This window comes from Meles meles, chromosome 10 (genome assembly GCF_922984935.1).
Source record: "Meles meles chromosome 10, mMelMel3.1 paternal haplotype, whole genome shotgun sequence".
NCBI classification, from domain to species: domain Eukaryota; kingdom Metazoa; phylum Chordata; class Mammalia; order Carnivora; family Mustelidae; genus Meles; species Meles meles.
In genome coordinates this window covers 44,530,461-44,549,008 of record NC_060075.1, presented here as the reverse complement: position 1 = coordinate 44,549,008, position 18,548 = coordinate 44,530,461, and the positions used below count along the sequence as shown (strand labels likewise).

General features: G+C 37.3%; 2 protein-coding genes across 5 annotated transcripts in view; one reads left to right on the top strand and one right to left on the bottom strand.

Moving 5' to 3' along the window:
* The window catches only part of BBS9 (Bardet-Biedl syndrome 9), a 466,978-nt gene that overhangs the window by 289,456 nt on the left and 158,974 nt on the right, over positions 1-18,548 (top strand). The window lies entirely within an intron of this gene.
* On the bottom strand, positions 8,073-9,536 carry LOC123951683 (dnaJ homolog subfamily A member 1-like). Its single transcript, XM_046020576.1, has one exon. The coding sequence runs from the start codon at positions 9,420-9,422 to the stop codon at positions 8,229-8,231; it is 1,194 nt and encodes a 397-aa protein (XP_045876532.1). The 5' UTR covers positions 9,423-9,536; the 3' UTR covers positions 8,073-8,228.

The following is an 18,548-nucleotide window of genomic DNA, read 5'->3' as shown; positions in this document are numbered from 1 at the left end:
GTGTGTGTAGCATCTATGAACTTTCTAAAACACTAGAAGCACACTTCAGCATATATTGGCATAAGTGTATTTCTCCTTTTTAAAGAAAATGCCACCTTTACTTGTTGTTATATCTCCTTTTCTTTACTAATTTTGTGTTACCCTCACCTACTCACTTTTTGGGGGGAGTTATTTTTGCTTTGGGATTTAAAAAAAAATTCAACCAGAACTATTGTTTATTTATCAATAATAATTCATTATGCTCTCAATCTCTTAATTTTCCTTTTTCTGCCTACTGTGCTTTCCATTGTTCCTTTTTCAAACTTGTTACTTGAATGTTTGCATCATTTATTTATTTATTTTCTATAAACATATAATGTATTATTAGCCCCAGGGTACAGGTCCGTGAATCCCCAAGTTTATACACTTCACAGCACTCACCATAGCTCATACCCACCCCAATGTCCATAACCCCATCACCCTCTCCCGACCCCCCTCCCCCCAGCAACCCTCAGTTTGTTTTGTGAGATTAAGAGTCTCTTATGGTTTGTCTTCCTCCCGATCCCATCTTGTTTCATTTATTCTTTTCCTACCCCCCAAACTCCCCACTTTGCATCTGTACTTCCTCATATCAGGGAGATCATATGATATTTTTATTATTTAAACACTGAAAGCATTTAAGGCTATTAATTTGTCTTTGAGTACAGCTTTGCCAACATACACATTTAAGTGTAGTGGTGAGGCATTATGGCTTGGTAAAAATACAGACTTAGGAGGCAGCAAGAATTTTATTAGGATCTTACAACTTATTATCTCATGACCTTGAGCTTCAGTATCTTCTGTTGTAAAGTGGAGCTTTTAATACTTACCTTTTAGGTTTAAAAAATGTAATTAATTTTGTCTGTAGAGTTCATAGCATAGTCCCTGAAAGGTAAATTGTTGACCAACAGGTATCTATCTTTATTATTTTTATGATTTTACAAATACTGTATAATTTCAGTTTTGATTTCAATACAGTGGTTGTATGGTAGCTGTTTAAAAGAATGATTTTAGGGGCGCCTGGGTGGCTCAGTGGGTTAAGCCTCTGCCTTCGGCTCGGGTCATGATCTCAGGGTCCTGGGATCGAGCCCCGCATCGGACTCTGCTCAGCGGAGAGCCTGCTTCCTCCTCTCTCTCTCTGCCTGCCTCTCTGCCTACTTGTGATCTCTGTCTGTCAAATAAATAAATAAAGTATTAAAAAAAAAAGAATGATTTTATTACCAAATAGTAAAATTTAAAAGCATGCAACTTTCTTAATATTTAGTTGTTTTAGCTGACCAGAGTATTTAACAGTAAAATTTCACATAGTTAAACCTATATAAGCAAAGGATAGATCTGGATTTTGGTGGAGATCTTTTTGAAGGTCCATCTCTTTCTACTTAACCTTTTTTCTTGTTCAGAGTCAGAGCCATATGTTCAATAGAAATCACTTCTGATGTACGGTGGATAGTTGACAAATATTCTTACTTTGCATGGCTTTGTAACTGGGCCTCTTTTTGTTTGCTTTCAAGATTATTAACTTTGAAATATGAGAAAAGAGCAAATCGAGTACCACTTGCTAGCTACTATGTCAACCAGAAAGTTCCTTAGGGCTACATTTGTTCTTAAGATCACCAAAGAAAAAATATTGTATAATATCCCCCAAGAAACCCATTCTAGCTTGCCCATCACTTGTGTCTGGAGTGTTTTCTTAAATTATTCTAAATAGTCTTTATTTTGCAGTAGAATTCCATTATGATGTGATTTTTAAAATCTTGTTTCTTTCATGTTTCTTGTTTCTTCCATAGAAAACTAGCTAATATCAAATTCAAGGTGTTCTTTTCAGCCATTATGCTGAAGTGTTAAACTGCTAAGCTGGCTTTGTTTCTTTTCTTGTTTTACAAGAATTTAGCAGAAAAATGCCCTTGGAAAATTAAATTTGTGTATTTTATTCAAAATGGAGGATGATTTGAAATAAAAATATTATTTTTAATTAGTCCTATAAGAGAGTTCCTATAGGCATCTCTAAGCAAGTTTTTAAATAAACATTCTTTTCCTTTTTTCCAAGATATTTTTCCCAATTTTTACCATATGTGGTACATGTTTTACCATATGTGGAACATGTCCTTTGAATTTCCCCTGTAGGACTTGAGAGTTAAGGAGCAATTTACCTGGTAGTATCCTCTTTTTTTCACTCTCTCTTAAGGCAATGATCTACTATATAATTCAGACCCTCAGTTGAAAAGGAACTGACATGTATGTGAATAAATTAGGGCTTAAGTATTCTTTGATGCATGTTCCATTAGTCACATAGCCACTTTACCTAGCGACTGAAAACTGCATTATTTCCTTCAGAGCTATGTGCTAGAAGACTCTTGACTTAGGAATATGGATAATGTGTGCTACAATTAACTGTCTTTATATCTGTGTTATTTCTGTTCTTTGCCTTAACATATAACATATAATTTTATACTAATTGTAGAGATGGACAGTTAAAATTTTGCATTTCCTGGCATCATTATGAGTCTTCTTTTAGAGGGTACACATAGTTACATGAAAACACATGTATATTAATCAGTAATTTACTTCCAGTGACAGTTATCTGTATAGTCTTTCCTCTGATATATCATTGGTAGAACACAGTTTGGCAGTGAGAAAGCAACAGTTGTTATCGATTTTGGATTCTTTTGGCAGAGTTGCAGCAATTCTCCCATACCCTGGTCCAGTAGAGATACTAGATGGATTGCTATACTGTACTTGCATTTGAAATTTCTTCCTCTGTTTTTACTCTGAACATTTATTTTCCATCAGCTTGTAACATTCTAACATCGATTGGTGCAAGTAATGTATTATTCATGCCATTCTGGTTTCATTCCATTAGTGCTATCAGCATTAGTATTCAGTCTGAAGAGATACAATTATGTCAAGAGCTCTCTGTGTTGGCTTGTCCTGTTTTTGCATTTCTTTCACATTCATAGAAGGGTCTTCATTTGTATAGTGTATCTTTTTATTTTGCTGGTGCCAATTAGAATATATAAGAAGCTAAAATAAAGTTGATATAAACATAACCTCAGATAATTTTTTAGTTTATGCATAATAGTTGTACCAAATTTGGGAAAATTAGAAATGTAGAAGGAGGAAAATGAAATCATAATTTTAACACCTTATTCACATACTGATTCAATGCCTTGCCTTATCTTTTTTTTTTTTTTTTAAGAGATTTTATTTATTTGACAGACAGAAATCACAAGTAGGCAGAGAGGCTGGCAGAGAGAGAGGGGGGAGGCAGGCTCCCCGCCAAGAAGAGAGCCTCATATGGGGCTTGATCCCAGGCGCTGGGATCATGACCCAAGCTAAAGGCAGAGGCTTTAACCCACTGAGCCACCCAGGCATCCATTGTCTTTTTTTTTTTTTTTTAAATAAAGTTAAGTTCATGTTGTATAAGCAGTTTTGAATGCTGAGTTTTTCTTTAGCAATTATATGTAATAACATTTTGGAAAACTTGTTTTTTGATCTATTTATAATAATTATTCATATTGTGTCATTTTCAAACATCCTCAATTTCAAACATTTGTATTTTTACATGGTTTTATTTTTATCAGTTAAGAATACATGTCCTTGTTCATAAATCTTTGATCATATATCCCTGAGTATTTCCTTAGAATAGATTTCTAGAAGTGAACTTATTGGTCCCCAAATTAAAACATTTAGAAAGCTCTTGATTCGTGCTGCCAAACAACTTCCCCAAAACACTAAATCATTATTTCCTGTTTGGTAAAAAAAAAAAAAATTACAGTCTTCTGGGGCACCTGGGTGGCTCAGTGGGTTAAACCTCTGCCTTCAGCTCAGGTCATGATCTCAGGGTCCTGGGGTCGAGCCCCGCATCGGGCTCTCCGCAGGGAGTCTGCTTCCTCCTCTCTCTCTGCCTGTCTCTCTGCCTACTTGTGATCTCTCTCTCTCTGTCAAATAAATAAATAAAATCTTTAAAAATAAAATAAAATAAAATAAAAATCAGTAATTTTAAAAAAAATTACAGTCTTCCTTTTCCTTAGGTTGCTATAGCCATTTTTTTTTTAAGTTTTTAAAATTTATGTAAGTAATCGCTATACTCAATATGGGGCTTGAACTCATGAGCCCAAGATCTAGTCACATGGTCTTCTGACCGAGCCAACTAGGCACACCTCCTATAGTCATTTTTGATGTAAGGTTGTCTGTTCTGTCTTTTCAGTAATATATTCATTAAAATGGACAAACTAACACATCATTAGATTGCTAAAATAACCAATGATGGAGAGCTTCCTAATGCTATTAGCTGACTGACATTTTGGTGTATCATCTTTTCTTAGTATATAATTTTTGATGACTTAAATTGCTAGATCCTGTGACTAAATGCATGAATAGAAATACAGTGTGGGTATGAGCATTCAGGCAGATAATGACAGTTCTGTTCATCTGATGTGGAAAAGTGAGAGCTGCCATCTCCTGCTTCCTGAATAATAATTGAGATTTTATTGTGTTTTAACCTAGTTCATAAAACCATTTAGTGACCTAGTTTTTTATTTATAAATATGTCAAAATATGTAGAAAGTCTAGGTTATCTAATCAAAAGAGGTTACATTTGAAATAACATACTTGCTCATAAACAAGAATTCTGGAACACTGAAAAGAAATTAAAAAATAAATAAAAATTTAAAAAAACTTGCTCATTTACATATTGGATCTTAAATAATGGGGTCCAAAATGTGCAGTGATGTTTATGACATATTATATTAATTTTAAATAATTCTATGGCTTTGATCTCGCAAGATATGCAGAAAATAGTAAGTTCAAGGGAAATGTTTTAATTAGAGTATTGTGGCTTTATTACTTCTTTTTAGCCTATGTCAAGACATTTTAAGAAATATTAGGAAACCTTACATCCTCTGTAAAGATTATATGAAATGAATGATAATTTCTGTTCCTTTGACCGAGCTGGTGGGAGCACTATTTTACTGCATGATAAAGTAACTCTAAAATCAGGACATAATATAAATACTGTATTTTGGGAAGGTCATTTTTGGCACTTTTTCTACTATACTATACTTCTTTAGGTCTGGCATTGTATCACTTCTTATTGATGGTGAAGGGAAAAAAGCTCTGAAATTATCAAGATACTTGGAGTCATTTAAAGATTTTGTCTGTAATTGGGGAGGGTATGTGATATGGTGAGTGCTGTGAAGTGTGTAAGCCTGATGATTCACAGACCTTTACCCCTAAGGCAAATAATACATTATATGTTAATAAAAATAATTAATAAAATAATAGTAATAATAAAAAAGATTCTGTCTGTAACAAGCACTGGCTTTATGACTTTTGTCAAGTTCTTGATACTTTTTTTTTTTTTTTAGATTTTATTTATTTATTCGAGAAAGAGACAGAGAGATTGAGTGAGAGCATGAGCAGGCAAGGGGCACAAGGGAGAAGCAGACTTCCCGGGGCTCAGTCCCGGGATTCTGGGATCATGACCTGAGCTGAAGGCAGATGGTTAACCGACTGAGCCACCCAGGTGCCCCAAGTTCTTGATACTTTCTAAGCCTCGGTTTTCTCATCTGTTGATGAGGGATGGAATTACCTCAAAGATTTAAGGGAGTGATGAATGAAATACTCAATTTGTAGAAGATCCTTCGCAAAAGTTTATCCCTTTCTTGTTCTCACATGTATAATATATAGAAGGTTAGGGCTAGACCAAGGACTCTGTTGAGGAGAACCAAACCATTAAGTATGTGTCATGTAGCACTCAGAAAAATAATACCTTCAAAATGTTTTGGTCCTTCCTCTGAAATACAGATGCACAGTACATACTGAATTAAATGTCAAGGTTAGGGGTGCCTTGGTGGCTCAGTAGGTAAAGTATCTGCCTTCAGCTCAGGTCATGATCTCAGGGTATTGGGATCAAGTCCTGCATCAGGCTCCTTGCTGAGGAGTTTCTCTCACCCCACCTCTTCCCCTACTTGTGCTCTTTCTCCCTCTCTCTCTGACAAATAAATGAATAAAAATCTTTAAAAAATTAAAAAAATATATATCTTAAATGTGAAGGTTAGGATGTGGGTTGACAACATCCTGTGTTTGCAACTGTTGGAACCAGTTTGTACAATTTATAGGAGCTGTAATTATAACTCCTATAAATATGTTACTCACAAAATAGCAGTGACTTGTTCATTATGCAGTTATATTTTCCATAAAAGCCATTAAATTGGTTCCACGAGGATTTAGTGTGCTCCTATGACATTGAGTTTTTGGTCCCTTTTCTTTGTGATATGTGAAAACTTTAGTGCACAGAATTACTAGTGTGATAATTGTGCGTGGACCAAGGGCATCATGAAGAGTTATTAGGGCATTCTTTGTGGCCAGAGGTGGCACTAAGTGTTCACTGGGGGCAAACGTCCTTAGTCCTATGACCTTCAGCAGCCTTCTCCAGTTCTTCGATTTGAAGAGATAACATATTCACAGTGTTTGTATAGATGGCGCTGGGCAAACACAACCTCAAGATGAGTCAACCTCCGAATTTCCAGGAGTTTGCCACACTGTGGAACCACTACAGTTTGGAGTTGTCTGATTTAAGTAAGAATTGTTGGTTTGCCATCACTTACTTTTTGCTACTATCTCTTCCCTGAATCTTAAAGATGTGGGAATCCTATGACAAAGCATATGGCCAGCTGCTATTACTCTTTTTTTTTTTTTTTAAGATTTTATTTATTTATTTGACACCCACAGAGAGCGAGAGAGATCACAAGTAGACAGAGAAAGAGAGGGAAGCAGGCTCCCTGCTGAGCAGAGAGCGGGATGCGGGGCTGGATCCCAGGAGCCCAAGATCATGACCCGAGCCGAAGGCAGAGGCTTAACCCACTGAGTCACCCAGGCGCCCCTGCTATTACTCTTGGTATGAACTTAGATCATATTTTTGCATGCATGGAATAAGTATGTTATAGTGTACTTGAAGAAAGCTGCCCAGTGGTTTTAAAAAAACCTTGTTTTGTTACTATTAATGATCAATGTAATATTCTTTTGATCAGTGTACCAACTTTGAATCATCTAACATCTAACTTCAGATAATCATTGTTAGGAAAGTTAGTGCTTACTGGGTATTTACCCTAAAGATACAAATGTAGTGATCTGAAGGGGCACATGCACCTGAATGTTTATAGCAGCAATGTCCACAATAGCCAAACTATGGAAAGAACCTAGATATCCATCAACAGATGAATGTATAAAGAAAATGTGATATATATATATGTATATATATATGTATGTATAATATACTATGCAGTGATGTGATATATATAATCACATATATATGTGAGATATATATATATGTGATGTGATATATATATATATATATATATATATATCTATATATGTATATGAATACTATGCAGCCCTCAAAACCCCCCTGAAACCTTGCCATTTGCAATGACGTGGATGGAACTAGAGGGTATTATGCTAAGAGAAGTAAGTCAATCAGAGAAAGACAATTATCATATGATCTCTCTGATATGAGGAATTTGAGAGTCAGGGAGGGGCATCATGGGGGGTAGGGAAGGAAAAAATGAAACAAGATGGGACCGGGGAGGGAGACAAAACACAAGAGACTCTTAATCTCAGGAAACAAACTGAGGGTTGCTGGGGTTGGGGGAGAGAGATGGGGTGGCTGGGTGATGGACAGTGGGGAGGGTATGTGCTATGGTGAGTACTGTGAATAGTGTAAGACTGATGATTCACAGACCTGTACCCCTGAAGCAAATAATACATTATATCTTAATTAAAAAACAAAAGTTAGTGCTTCAAGGATTATATAATTGACACTTACAATTACATAATTTATAATCTCAAATTCTCATACTAAAAATAATGAATAAAAACAGTTGATTTTTAAAGTCCAAACCATTAGATCCACTGAGGTTATTTAAGATCTATTCATTTAAGACTCTGATCTACTGCTAATTCCTGATTTGCCATCACAGCTTTTTAGGTCCACCTTGTTTACAGCATTTATGACGTTGCATTGCAATTGTTTGGTTATACATTTTTTTTTTTGAGCTTTTATATTTGAGTTTATTCTTCATTTAACTTTTAAAACACTACTATAGTTGAATATTAAAACAAAAACAATAGCAAGTAGTGAGCTATGATTATAGTCCTTCACTCATTCACTACTGCACATAAAATGCCAGCAGTGTTATTCACTGGCCCCATTAAGAGGTCTGACACTGAACACCACCCCTGGGATGATGTTCATCATCCTCATATGCTTCCCCATTGTAATGGCGCCGTCTTTCCTGATTTGGATCAAAGTCCACCAGTTCTACCTGGTCCATTTCATCAGTCTCTTCTACTTCCTTCCTCTCAGGTAGGAGTTTTTCCAGCAAAGAGAGTTTATCAGGAGACAGAAAGCCATTCTCAGGAAAGTTTACCTTAAATTCGATGATGAGGCGACCCTTCTCATATGGTCTACGATAAATTGGCATGCCTTCATTTAGCACACACTTGATATCTCCATGCTTGACAATTTGACCTGGATGAGAGGTGATGACAATGGTTCGGTTGTCAAGAGTAGATATTGGCTTTTGAAAACCACACAGTGCTTCAACCAGCTGTATGTCCATACACATGAAAAGGTCTTCTCCTCGCCGAGTAAAAACAGCATGGTCCTTCTGATCTAAAACAATGATAATATCTCCTGGTTCCAGTCCTGGTTCTTGGTCTCCTTCACCATGGAATGTTATCTTCTGGCCATCTTTCATGCCTTTGTCAATATGAACTTCTAGAATCTTCTTCTCTCGAACTATCTTCCTTCCATTGCAGCTTTTACATCTATCTTTAGGACTGATCCGTTCCCCATGGCCCTGGCACTCCATGCACACAGACTGAATTTGCTGAACCATGCCAGGTCCTATCTGATGAATTCTTATTTGCATTCCAGTACCTCGACAATTGGGACAACACTCAACTGCTCCTTTCTTACCACCTCGGCCTTCACATTTATCGCAAATCACATTCTTCTGCAGCGCTAGTTTTCTTGTTGCACCATTGTATAAATCTTCTAAGGTTACTGAGAGCTGATGCACAACCTTTTTACCTCTCCTTTCTCTCTGCATTCTTCCTCCTCCTCCAAAAAACATATCAAAGATGTCCATGGGGGAGCCAAAACCACCACCAGCTCCACCTTCTTTAATTGCCTGTTCACCTCCTTTGTCATATAATTCCCTTTTCTTTGCATCAGAGAGTACTTCATAAGCTTGAGAAATCTGTTTAAACTTCTCTCCTTCATTTGGATTCTTATCAGGGTGGTACTTCAAGGCCAGTTTCCTGTAGGCCTTTTTCAGTTCTTCTTGGGTGGCATTGGGTTTGACCCCCAAAACATCATAGTAAGTGGTTTCTTTCACCATTTTCTACAGCCGGTGAGAGGGCCGAGGCCGATGTGGGGGAGCGGGAAGGAGCGCGTTGCTGGGCGCAGCTGGGGTAGCCGCCGCTCCTCCACGTCTCACCGAGCGTTCTGGAAAGTTCCTCTGTTTGGTTATACATTTATGTTATTAACAAAGTTGTGTGCTGTTTAAGGGAAGAGGGTCTGTCTTTTTCAGTAATATCTCTAAGTTTTAGTACATGTTCCCATGTTTAGTAAGTGCCAGATAAATATGTCCCAAACAGTCTTGAAATGACTTAGACATGGAATACTATATAAATCACTCAAGCATTAGTGATCCGAGATCATTTTTGTGTGACTTGACTGATAATTGTGGCATGATTTATTTAATATGAATTTTGGTGGGTGATATTTGTACACAAGTAAGGAAGTTTTAGTAGATTATTCAAAATAACAGGAATTAAATAAAGAACAGAGAAACAACCTATGGCTTTTACATGTTGATTTGACAGCCTCTGGAAGCCATCTCTGTCCACCGCAGTCCTGTCTCTCCTTCAGGCCCATCACAAACATTTAATTCTTGCCTAGAAGGATACTTAGAAACCACCTAATATAAAATTATTTTTGTTGAGGTAAATTGAGTTAGGATAAACTTAAACTCACTTTGGCATTACCCTTAATGTCAGAGCAGGGCTTGAATGTTGTGACCTCTCAGTTCCAACCCCACTCTTCTTAATCTTTTTAAAATTTATTGTGTTACGTTAGTCACCATACAATACACCAAGGAGAGGCTTGAGCCTGTTCGTTGAACAAAGCCAGGTGCTTTATGAGGTTAACTCCAGGAAGTTTTGAGGGAATAGTTCTGTATTTTAATTAAGTAATTTGTTCTGTGTTTTTGCTGGCATTGTGTTAGGTTCTGAAATACAGAAATGGAAAAGACATAGACTCTCTCTCTCTCTCTTCTTTTTTTAAGATTTTATTTATTTATTTGACAGGCAGATCACAAGTAGGCAGAGAGGCAGGCAGAGAGAGAAGAGGAAGCAGGCCCCCTGCTGAGCAGAGAGCCTGTTGTGGTTCTCCATCCCAGGACCCTGGGATCATGACCTGAGCTGAAGGCAGAGGCTTTAACCCACTGAGCCACCAAGGCGCCCCTAGACTCTCTTCTTTAGCAATTCTAATCTGCTGGCAAAAACAAACAAATAAAAAGCACATTTGTAAAATATTGTGATAAGAGCCACAATAAAAGTTTGTTTGTTTTTTTTTTTTTAAGTACCATAGAACTAAACTGATTGGCTATCCACATACAGAAAGTTCAGTTGGATCCTCACCTTCATCATAAACAAAAATAAATTCTAAGAAACTAAATACTTAAATATATTAAAAATACTTAATATATAAAAAATACTTAAATATATAAAAATAAATTCTAAGGAACTAAATACTTAAATATAAAATGTATAGCTTTTATAAGAGAAGAGAGAAGTACATCTTTATAATGTCAGGGTTGGGAAGGATTTTCTAAATCCTCAGCAAGCTCAGTGAGTCCTTAAAAGATTGATAAATTTGATTTATATTAAAATATAGAACTTTTATACAACAAAGGAAACTATGAACAAAATTAAGATGGAATTTTTTATTTCATTCTAACAACAAAGGCGTATGTAAAGGGCTACATAAAAATCAGAAAAATGTGCAGTGTGTGTGAAGAAAATTCCAAAAGAGGAAATGTAAGTAGCCAAAAAAACATATAAACAGATGCTTAGTCTTGGTAGTAATCAAAGTTATGTAAATTGAAACCACAGTGAAATTCCATTTCATACATATCAAACTGAAAAAGATTTAAAAGTTCTGATAGGATGAAGTGTTGGCAAATATATGGAGCCGTGAGAACTTCCCATACACTGCTGGTAGGAGTACAAATTGGTATAATATTTAGAGAGCACTTAAAATGAATTAATATTTAACATTTAAAATTTAAATTTAAATTTAACATTTAAAATAATCTCAAAAATACAGTGTTGAGAAAAATAGGACACATAGGAATACCCATGGTGTGATTTTAAAGTTTTAACGACATGCAAAAAGATCAGACATATTGTTTAGGGATACACATATTGTAAAAGTGTACAAACATTCTATTCAGGATACTACTTACTTCCAGGGGAAGAGAGAGGATGATATGATGGGAGCAATGCCCAGAAAAGGCTTTAGCTGTATCTAAAATGTTTAATTTATTAAAATAAATGACAGATATGGGATATGGGATAATTAAGATTTGCAAATGCCGGTTGTTTGCTCTATTATTTTCTATACCACCTTGTGTGTTTTAACTGTTTCGCTCTATAAAGAAAGGGGGAAAATGCACAGTGGAGAACTCATTCTCTGAGGGAAGGTCAGGGAGTGCCCTCTGGAATAGATGGCCTTTAAGCTGGTTTTGGAAAAGTGGTACAGTGTGTAGAAAGGCATGGAGTTAGGAAATAGCATTTTGTGTTCAGGGACCTATATGCAGTTTATTTCTCTATTTGCAGGACTGGGGTGTGCATAGAATGAGAAAACAGACAGGTTATCAGAGATAAGCCTAGACAATGAGCCAGGAATCAGATCGTATGATAGTATTCACTTTCCAAAGCAAGTAAAATTTCTTGTACACTGCTATTCTCTACTCCACTTGGGACAGTCAGCTCATTGAGTAAAGATGACTAGAGTCTCTGAAGATGACTCTTATGACCTTCGTTCATAACATTTGGTAGATGCTCATAGAGTTTTGAACACTCTACTGGTGTTTTGGTAGATGGAGAACCAAGAATGAAAACAGTGGTTTTGAGCTTTGAGGTGATTTACAAACAACCAACATAGCTTTACTGTTGAGCAAGCTTTATGGGCCATCTAGTCTGAAAGGCTCAGGCCTCCTCAGCTCTGAGAATCATGCCTAATTTTCTTTCTTGGTCCAGTTGGGAAGTGCAGTTTCTTCTCTTATGGCCACTGACATGGCTCTGCTGTGCATTTTTTGGTTCCCTCTATCCCCACGTGGTGGAGAGGTTTTATCAAGAAAGGATTCTGTATTTTGTCAAATGCTTTTTCTGCATCTATTGAAAGGATCATATGGTTCTTGTTCTTTCTTTTATTAATATGGGGTATCACATTGGCTGATTTGTGGATGTTGAACCACCCTTGTAGCCCAGGAATAATTCCCACTCGTTTGTGGTGAATAATCCTTTTAATGTGCTTTTGGATCCTATTAGCTAGTATCTTGGTGAGAATTTTTCCATCCATGTTCATCAGGGATATTGGTCTATAATTCTCTGTTTTGATGAGGTCTTTATCTGGTTTTGGGGTCAAGGTAATGCTGGACTCATAGGCTGAGTTTGGAAGTTTTCCTTCTAATTCTATTTTTTGAAACATTTTTGGAAGAATAGGTATTAATCCTTCTTTAAGTATTTTGTAGAATTCCACTGAGAGGCCATCTGGCCCTGGATTCTTGTTTGTTGGGAGTTTTTTGATTACTGATTCAATTTCTTTGCTGGTTAGGGCTCTGTTTGGGTTTTCTATTTCTTCCTATTTCAGTGTTCGTAGTTTATATGTTTCTAGGAATGCATCCATTTCTTCCAGATTGCCTAATTTGTTGGCATATAGTTGATCATAATATTCTTTTATAACTGTATTTCTTTGGTGTTGATCATGATTTCTCCTCTTTCATTCATGATTTTATTTATTTGGATCTTTTTTCCTTTTGTAAGTCTGGCTAGGGGTTTATTGATCTTATTAATTCTTTCAAAGAACCAGCTCCTAGTTTTGTTGATCTGTTCTGCTGGTTTTTTTTTTTTTTTTTTTTTTTCATTTCTATATCATTGATTTCTGCTCTACTCTCTATTATTTCTCTCCTCTTGCTGGATTTAGGCTTTATTTGCTGTTCTTTTTCCAGCTCCTTTCAGTGTAAGGTTAGTTTGTCTATTTGAGACTTTCTTGTTTCTTGAGAAAGGCTTTTATTGTTATATATGTTCCTCTTAGGACTGTCTTTGCTGCATCTCACATATTCTGAACAGTCATATTTTCATTTTCATTTCCTTCCATGTATTTTTTAAATTATTCTTTAATTTCCTGGTTGACCCATTCAGTCTTCAGTAGGATGCTCTTTAACCTCTGTGTATTGATGGTTCTTCCAAATTTTTTTTGTAGTTGCCTTCAAGTCTTAAAGCACTGTGGTCTGAAATTATGTGAGGGATAATCATAATCCTTTTGTGGCAGTTGAGACCTGTTTTGTGACCCAGTATGTTATCTATTCTAGAGAATGTTCCATGTGTACTTGAGAAGAATGTGTATTCTGCTTTGGGATGCTCTAAATATACCTGTTAAGTCCATCTGATCCAGTGTGTCATTCAAAGCCCATGTTACCTTGTTGATCTTCTTCCTACATGATCTGTCCATTGCTGAGTGGGGTGTTAAAGTCCCTTACTATTACTGTATTATTATTAATGTGTTTCTTTAATTTTTTTATTAATTGGTTTATATAATTGGCTGCTCCCAAGGAGGGGCATACATATTTACAATTGTTAGATCTTCTTGATGGATAGACCCTTTTATTAGGATATAGTGTCCTTCTTCATCTCTTATTACAGTCTTTGTTTTAAATTTCATTTGTTGGGGTGCCTGGGTGGCTCAGTGGATTAAGCCGCTGCCTTCGACTCAGGTCATGATCTCAGGGTCCTGGGATCGAGCCCCGCATCGGGCTCTCTGCTCCGCAGGGAGCCTGCTTCCTCCTCTCTCTCTGCCTGCCTCTCTGCCTACTTGTGATCTCTCTCTCTGTCAAATAAATAAATAAAAATCTTTATTAAAAAAAATTCATTTGTTGGATGTAATGATTGCTACTCCAACTTTCTTTTGATGTCCATTGGCATGATAAATGATTCTCTACCCCCTCACTTTCAATCTGGAAAGTGTCTTTGGGTCTAAAATGAGTCTCTTATAAGCAGTGTATAGATGGGTCTTGTTTTTATTACCCATTCTGATACCTATGTCTTTTGATTGGAGCATTTAGTCCATTTATATTCAGAGCAATTATTGAAAGATATGAAATTAGTGCCATTGTATTACCTGTAAAGTAGCAGTTCCTGTAGATTGTCTCTGTTCTTTTCCGCTCTTTGTTACTTTCAGGCTCTTTCTTTGCTCAAAGGATCCCCTTAAATAGTTCTTGCAGTGCTGGTTTAGTGTTCATAAACTCCTTTAATTTTTGTTTGTTCTGGAAACTCTTTCTCTTTCCTTCTATTCTGAATGACAGCCTTGCTGGATAAAATATTCCTGACTATATTTTTTCCACATAGCACATTGAATATATCATGCCTGTCCTTTCTGGCCTCCCAGGGCCCTGTGGACAGGTCTCCTGCCAGCCTTACGTTTCTAGCCTTGTAGGTTAAAGACTTCTTGTCCCAAGCTGCTCTCAGGATATTCTCTTTATCTTTGAAATTCGCAAGTTTCACTAATATATGTTGAGGTGTTGACCTGTTTTTATTGATTTTGAGGGGGGTTCTCTGTGCCTCCTGGACTTAAATGCCTGTTTCCTTCCCTAGATTAAGGAAGTTCTCAACTATAATTTATTCAAATAAACCTTCTGTTCCTCTTTATTCCTTCTGGGACCTCTGTCATCCAGATATGATTTCATTTTATGGAAATGTTGAGTTCTTGAAGTCCCCCTTTTGTGATGCAGTAGTCATCTTTCTCTCTTTTTTTCAGCTTCCTTATTTTCCATTATTTTGTCTCTATATTACTGACTTTCTTCTGCCTCACTTAAAATATAAGAAAGAAGGAAGGGAAAAACAGTAGGGAAACAAGGAAAGAGAGAAAAAAAAAATGAGAAGCCTGATCTGAGAAGTAAGAGAAGGAAACAAACCAACAAATGAACAAATGATTATAAGGCTGATAAAAAAAAGAAAGATGAAGAGAAATGAAAAAAAATTTATATATAAAATAAAAGATAAAGAATAAAAAATAAGAAATAGAAAAATAAAAAAATTTAAAAATTTTTTTAAAAGTTAAGAAAAGAGGAGAAAGTGTCCATATCTGGGCTCTCCACTCTGTTCCACTGGTGTCTGTTTTTATGCCAGTACCACACTGTCTTGGTGATCACAGCTTTGTAGTAAAGCTTGAAATCGGGTAACGTGATGCCGCCAGTTTTGTTTTTGTTTTTCAACATTTCCTTAGCAATTCGGGGTCTCTTCTGATTCCCTACAAATTTTAGGATTATTTGCTCCAGCTCTTTGAAAAATACCAGTGGAATTTTGATCGGAATGGCATTAAAAGTATAGATTGCTCTAGGCAGTATAGACATTTTAACAATGTTTATTCTTCCAACCCAAGAGCATGGAACGGTCTTCCATCTTTTTGTGTCTTCTTCAGTTTCTTTCATGAGTGTTCTGTAGTTCCTCGAGTACAGGTCCTTGACCTCTTTGGTTAGGTTTATTCCCAGGTATCTAATGGTTCTTGGTGCTATAGTAAATGGAATTGATTCTCTAATTTCCCTTTCTGTGTTTTCATTGTTAGTGTATAAGAAAGCCACTGATTTCTGTACATTGACTTTGTATCCTGCCACGTTACTGAATTGCTGTATGAGTTCTAGTAGTTTGGGGGTGGAGTCTTTGGGGTTTTCCATATAAAGAATCATGTCATCTGCGAAGAGAGAGAGTTTGACTTCTTCCTTGCCAATTTGGATACCTTTTATTTCTCTTTGTTGTCTGATTGCCATTGCTAGAACTTACTAATACTATGTTGAACAAGAGTGGTGAGAGTGGGCATCCTTGTCGTGTTCCTGATCTCAACGGGAAGGCTGCAAGCTTTTTCCCATTGAGGATGATATTTGCTGTGGTTCTTTCATAGATAGATTTTATGAAGTTCAGGAATGTGTTCCCTCTATCCCTATACTTTGAAGCGTTTTCATCAGGAACAGATGCTGGATTTTGTCAAATGCTTTTTTTGCATCAATTGAGAGGACCATGTGGTTCTTCTCTCTTCTCTTATTGATTTGTTGTATCACATTGATTGATTTGTGAATGTTGAACCAACCTTGCAACCCAGGGATGAATCCCACCTGGTCATGGTGGATAATCTTTTTAATGTGCTGCTGGATCCTGTTTGCTAGGATCTTGTTGAGAATCTTTGCATCCATATTCATCAGTGATATTGGTCTGAAATTCTCCTTTTTGGTAGGGTCTTTGCCTGGTTTGAACACTGTTATGCTGGAAAGAAAGAAAGAAAGAAAGAAAGAAAGAAAGAAAGAAAGAGGAAAAAACCTGAAGGAACAGGCCTGGTCCTATTTCTAGTGGAAGCTGATGTTTTGGAGCTTTCTTTAATCAGTAGACTTGGTAGATGCCTAGGCCTTAGTTGGTCTTCAGAGAGAGAGGCCTGCTGGGCTGGCTCAGAAATTGACTTACTCTTACCCCCAGGAGCAGGGGGTGGGGTTTTGTGTAGGAGACTCCAGCCCCCACTGGAGGTGCTGTGTTTCTCTCTGAGGTCCTACTGTGCTGGTGGGAGGGAGGAGGGAGGGGTGGTAGTAGAGGAACAATATGGCATCATCCCTCTCTCTTGTCCCTGGGGAGTGGACCCAGCCATCGCTGTTCAGGGGGCCCTCTTAGCAAAGTGAGCAATCTCTCATGTCCCTGGCTTTCATCACTTCCCTGCTCTTAACCTGTCTGTGCCTGGGCCATGGACAAACCCAGTGCTACAGATCTCTTGTATTTTATCTCTGACCTGTGGCTGGGATTCAAAACTCCACGTTTTAAAGGGCCTGGTAAGGTGTGGGCCCACTCCAGTCCCCTGGAGGAGAGGCTCAGGCCCAGCACAATCCTGTATAGAGAAGCAGTCACACAGTGCGTGCACAGAGGTTAATAGTTTATTGTAATACTCAGGGAAAAGCTGGAACTGGGTTATTGTGCATCTGTATTCAACTCAGTCCCCTATTTCCTCGTGTCCCAGAAAAGCCATTGAAGAGGCTTGAAATCTATTGTGGCAGATGGCGAAAAGCAGTGGCTAGGTTATCTGCAATCTGCTCCTGTCTCTGCTTTCTGTTAGTTCTGCTGCAGATAAGCAGTCGCTCAGGCACACATAGAGATTTAAGCCTATTGCGGCTCACAGTGAAAAGAGGTTTTCTGCCTTCTGCATCTCTGACCTTGCTATTGAACATGGCTCAGTGGATCCCAGCTGACCTTTTATCCTTGAAGAAGCAAAATAAGCTCTTCCAGATCCCCTTCGGGAAGGGGAGCTATTGCTAGCAGTGCAACCCAAGGGATCTCCTCACCAGAGCTTATTTTGTGGTCCCTACCCTCTGGGCTCTTTCCTACTTCTCCCTCTTCCTGATGTTGCTCTGTGAAAAGGGTTCTCTCCCCTTCATGGCCATGTGCTTTCTTCATCCCCAGTACATGGTACCAAACCTTGCATCTGCCACTTTCTCTCCCTTCAACCGTGCAGATTGTTTCCTTAATCTTCAGATCATCTTCCTAGTTGTTTAAAATAGCTGAACGTCCATCTAGCTATATTTGAAGGACGGGGCAAGTTCAGGGTCCCTTTGCTACTCCGCCATCTTACCTTGGCCCTCAGCATTTCCTTCTTTAAGAAGTTATTTATCAAGAACCTAACAAACTATTGAATTACAAAATATTAGGTTAATTGATGTTAAAGAGACACTGGGCATTCTTGAAGGTGGAAAAATTCCAGGGTCCATTGATATACCATTAAATGAGGTAGACCAAGGTTATAGGAACCCAAGATATTTCAAAGAGAAGTACAATGAAACAAAACCATCCAAATCTGGCAGTCTACTGTATTCTTGTTTAGCTAAATGAGAAAGAAGTGAAAGGCTTTGGACACAGCAATATCTTTGGGCTTTAATAGTGCTCAGCACCACGCTGGATTTTGGAAAAAGTGGGCAACGTATGACTTTTCAGAGTATAAACAAGGAAATTGAATTTTGAAACAAGTCAGCTCTTTCCTGTGTACCTGCAGCCTGAGATAGTGGAATGAGAGAAAAAGAAATTAATGCTGGTGCCACCAGTTAATTTGTAGAGTGATTTTGAGCAAGTTAGTTACTATTTGAATCTTTTCTTCATCTGTAAACTGAGGATACCACTTGCCCCTGCCTACTTTAAAAGGCTGTTGAAAATTTATC

Coding starts and splice junctions, on each gene's coding strand:
- LOC123951683 (XM_046020576.1), bottom strand. CDS start 9,422: ATGGTGAAAGAAACCACTTACTATGATGTTTTGGGGGTCAAACCCAAT.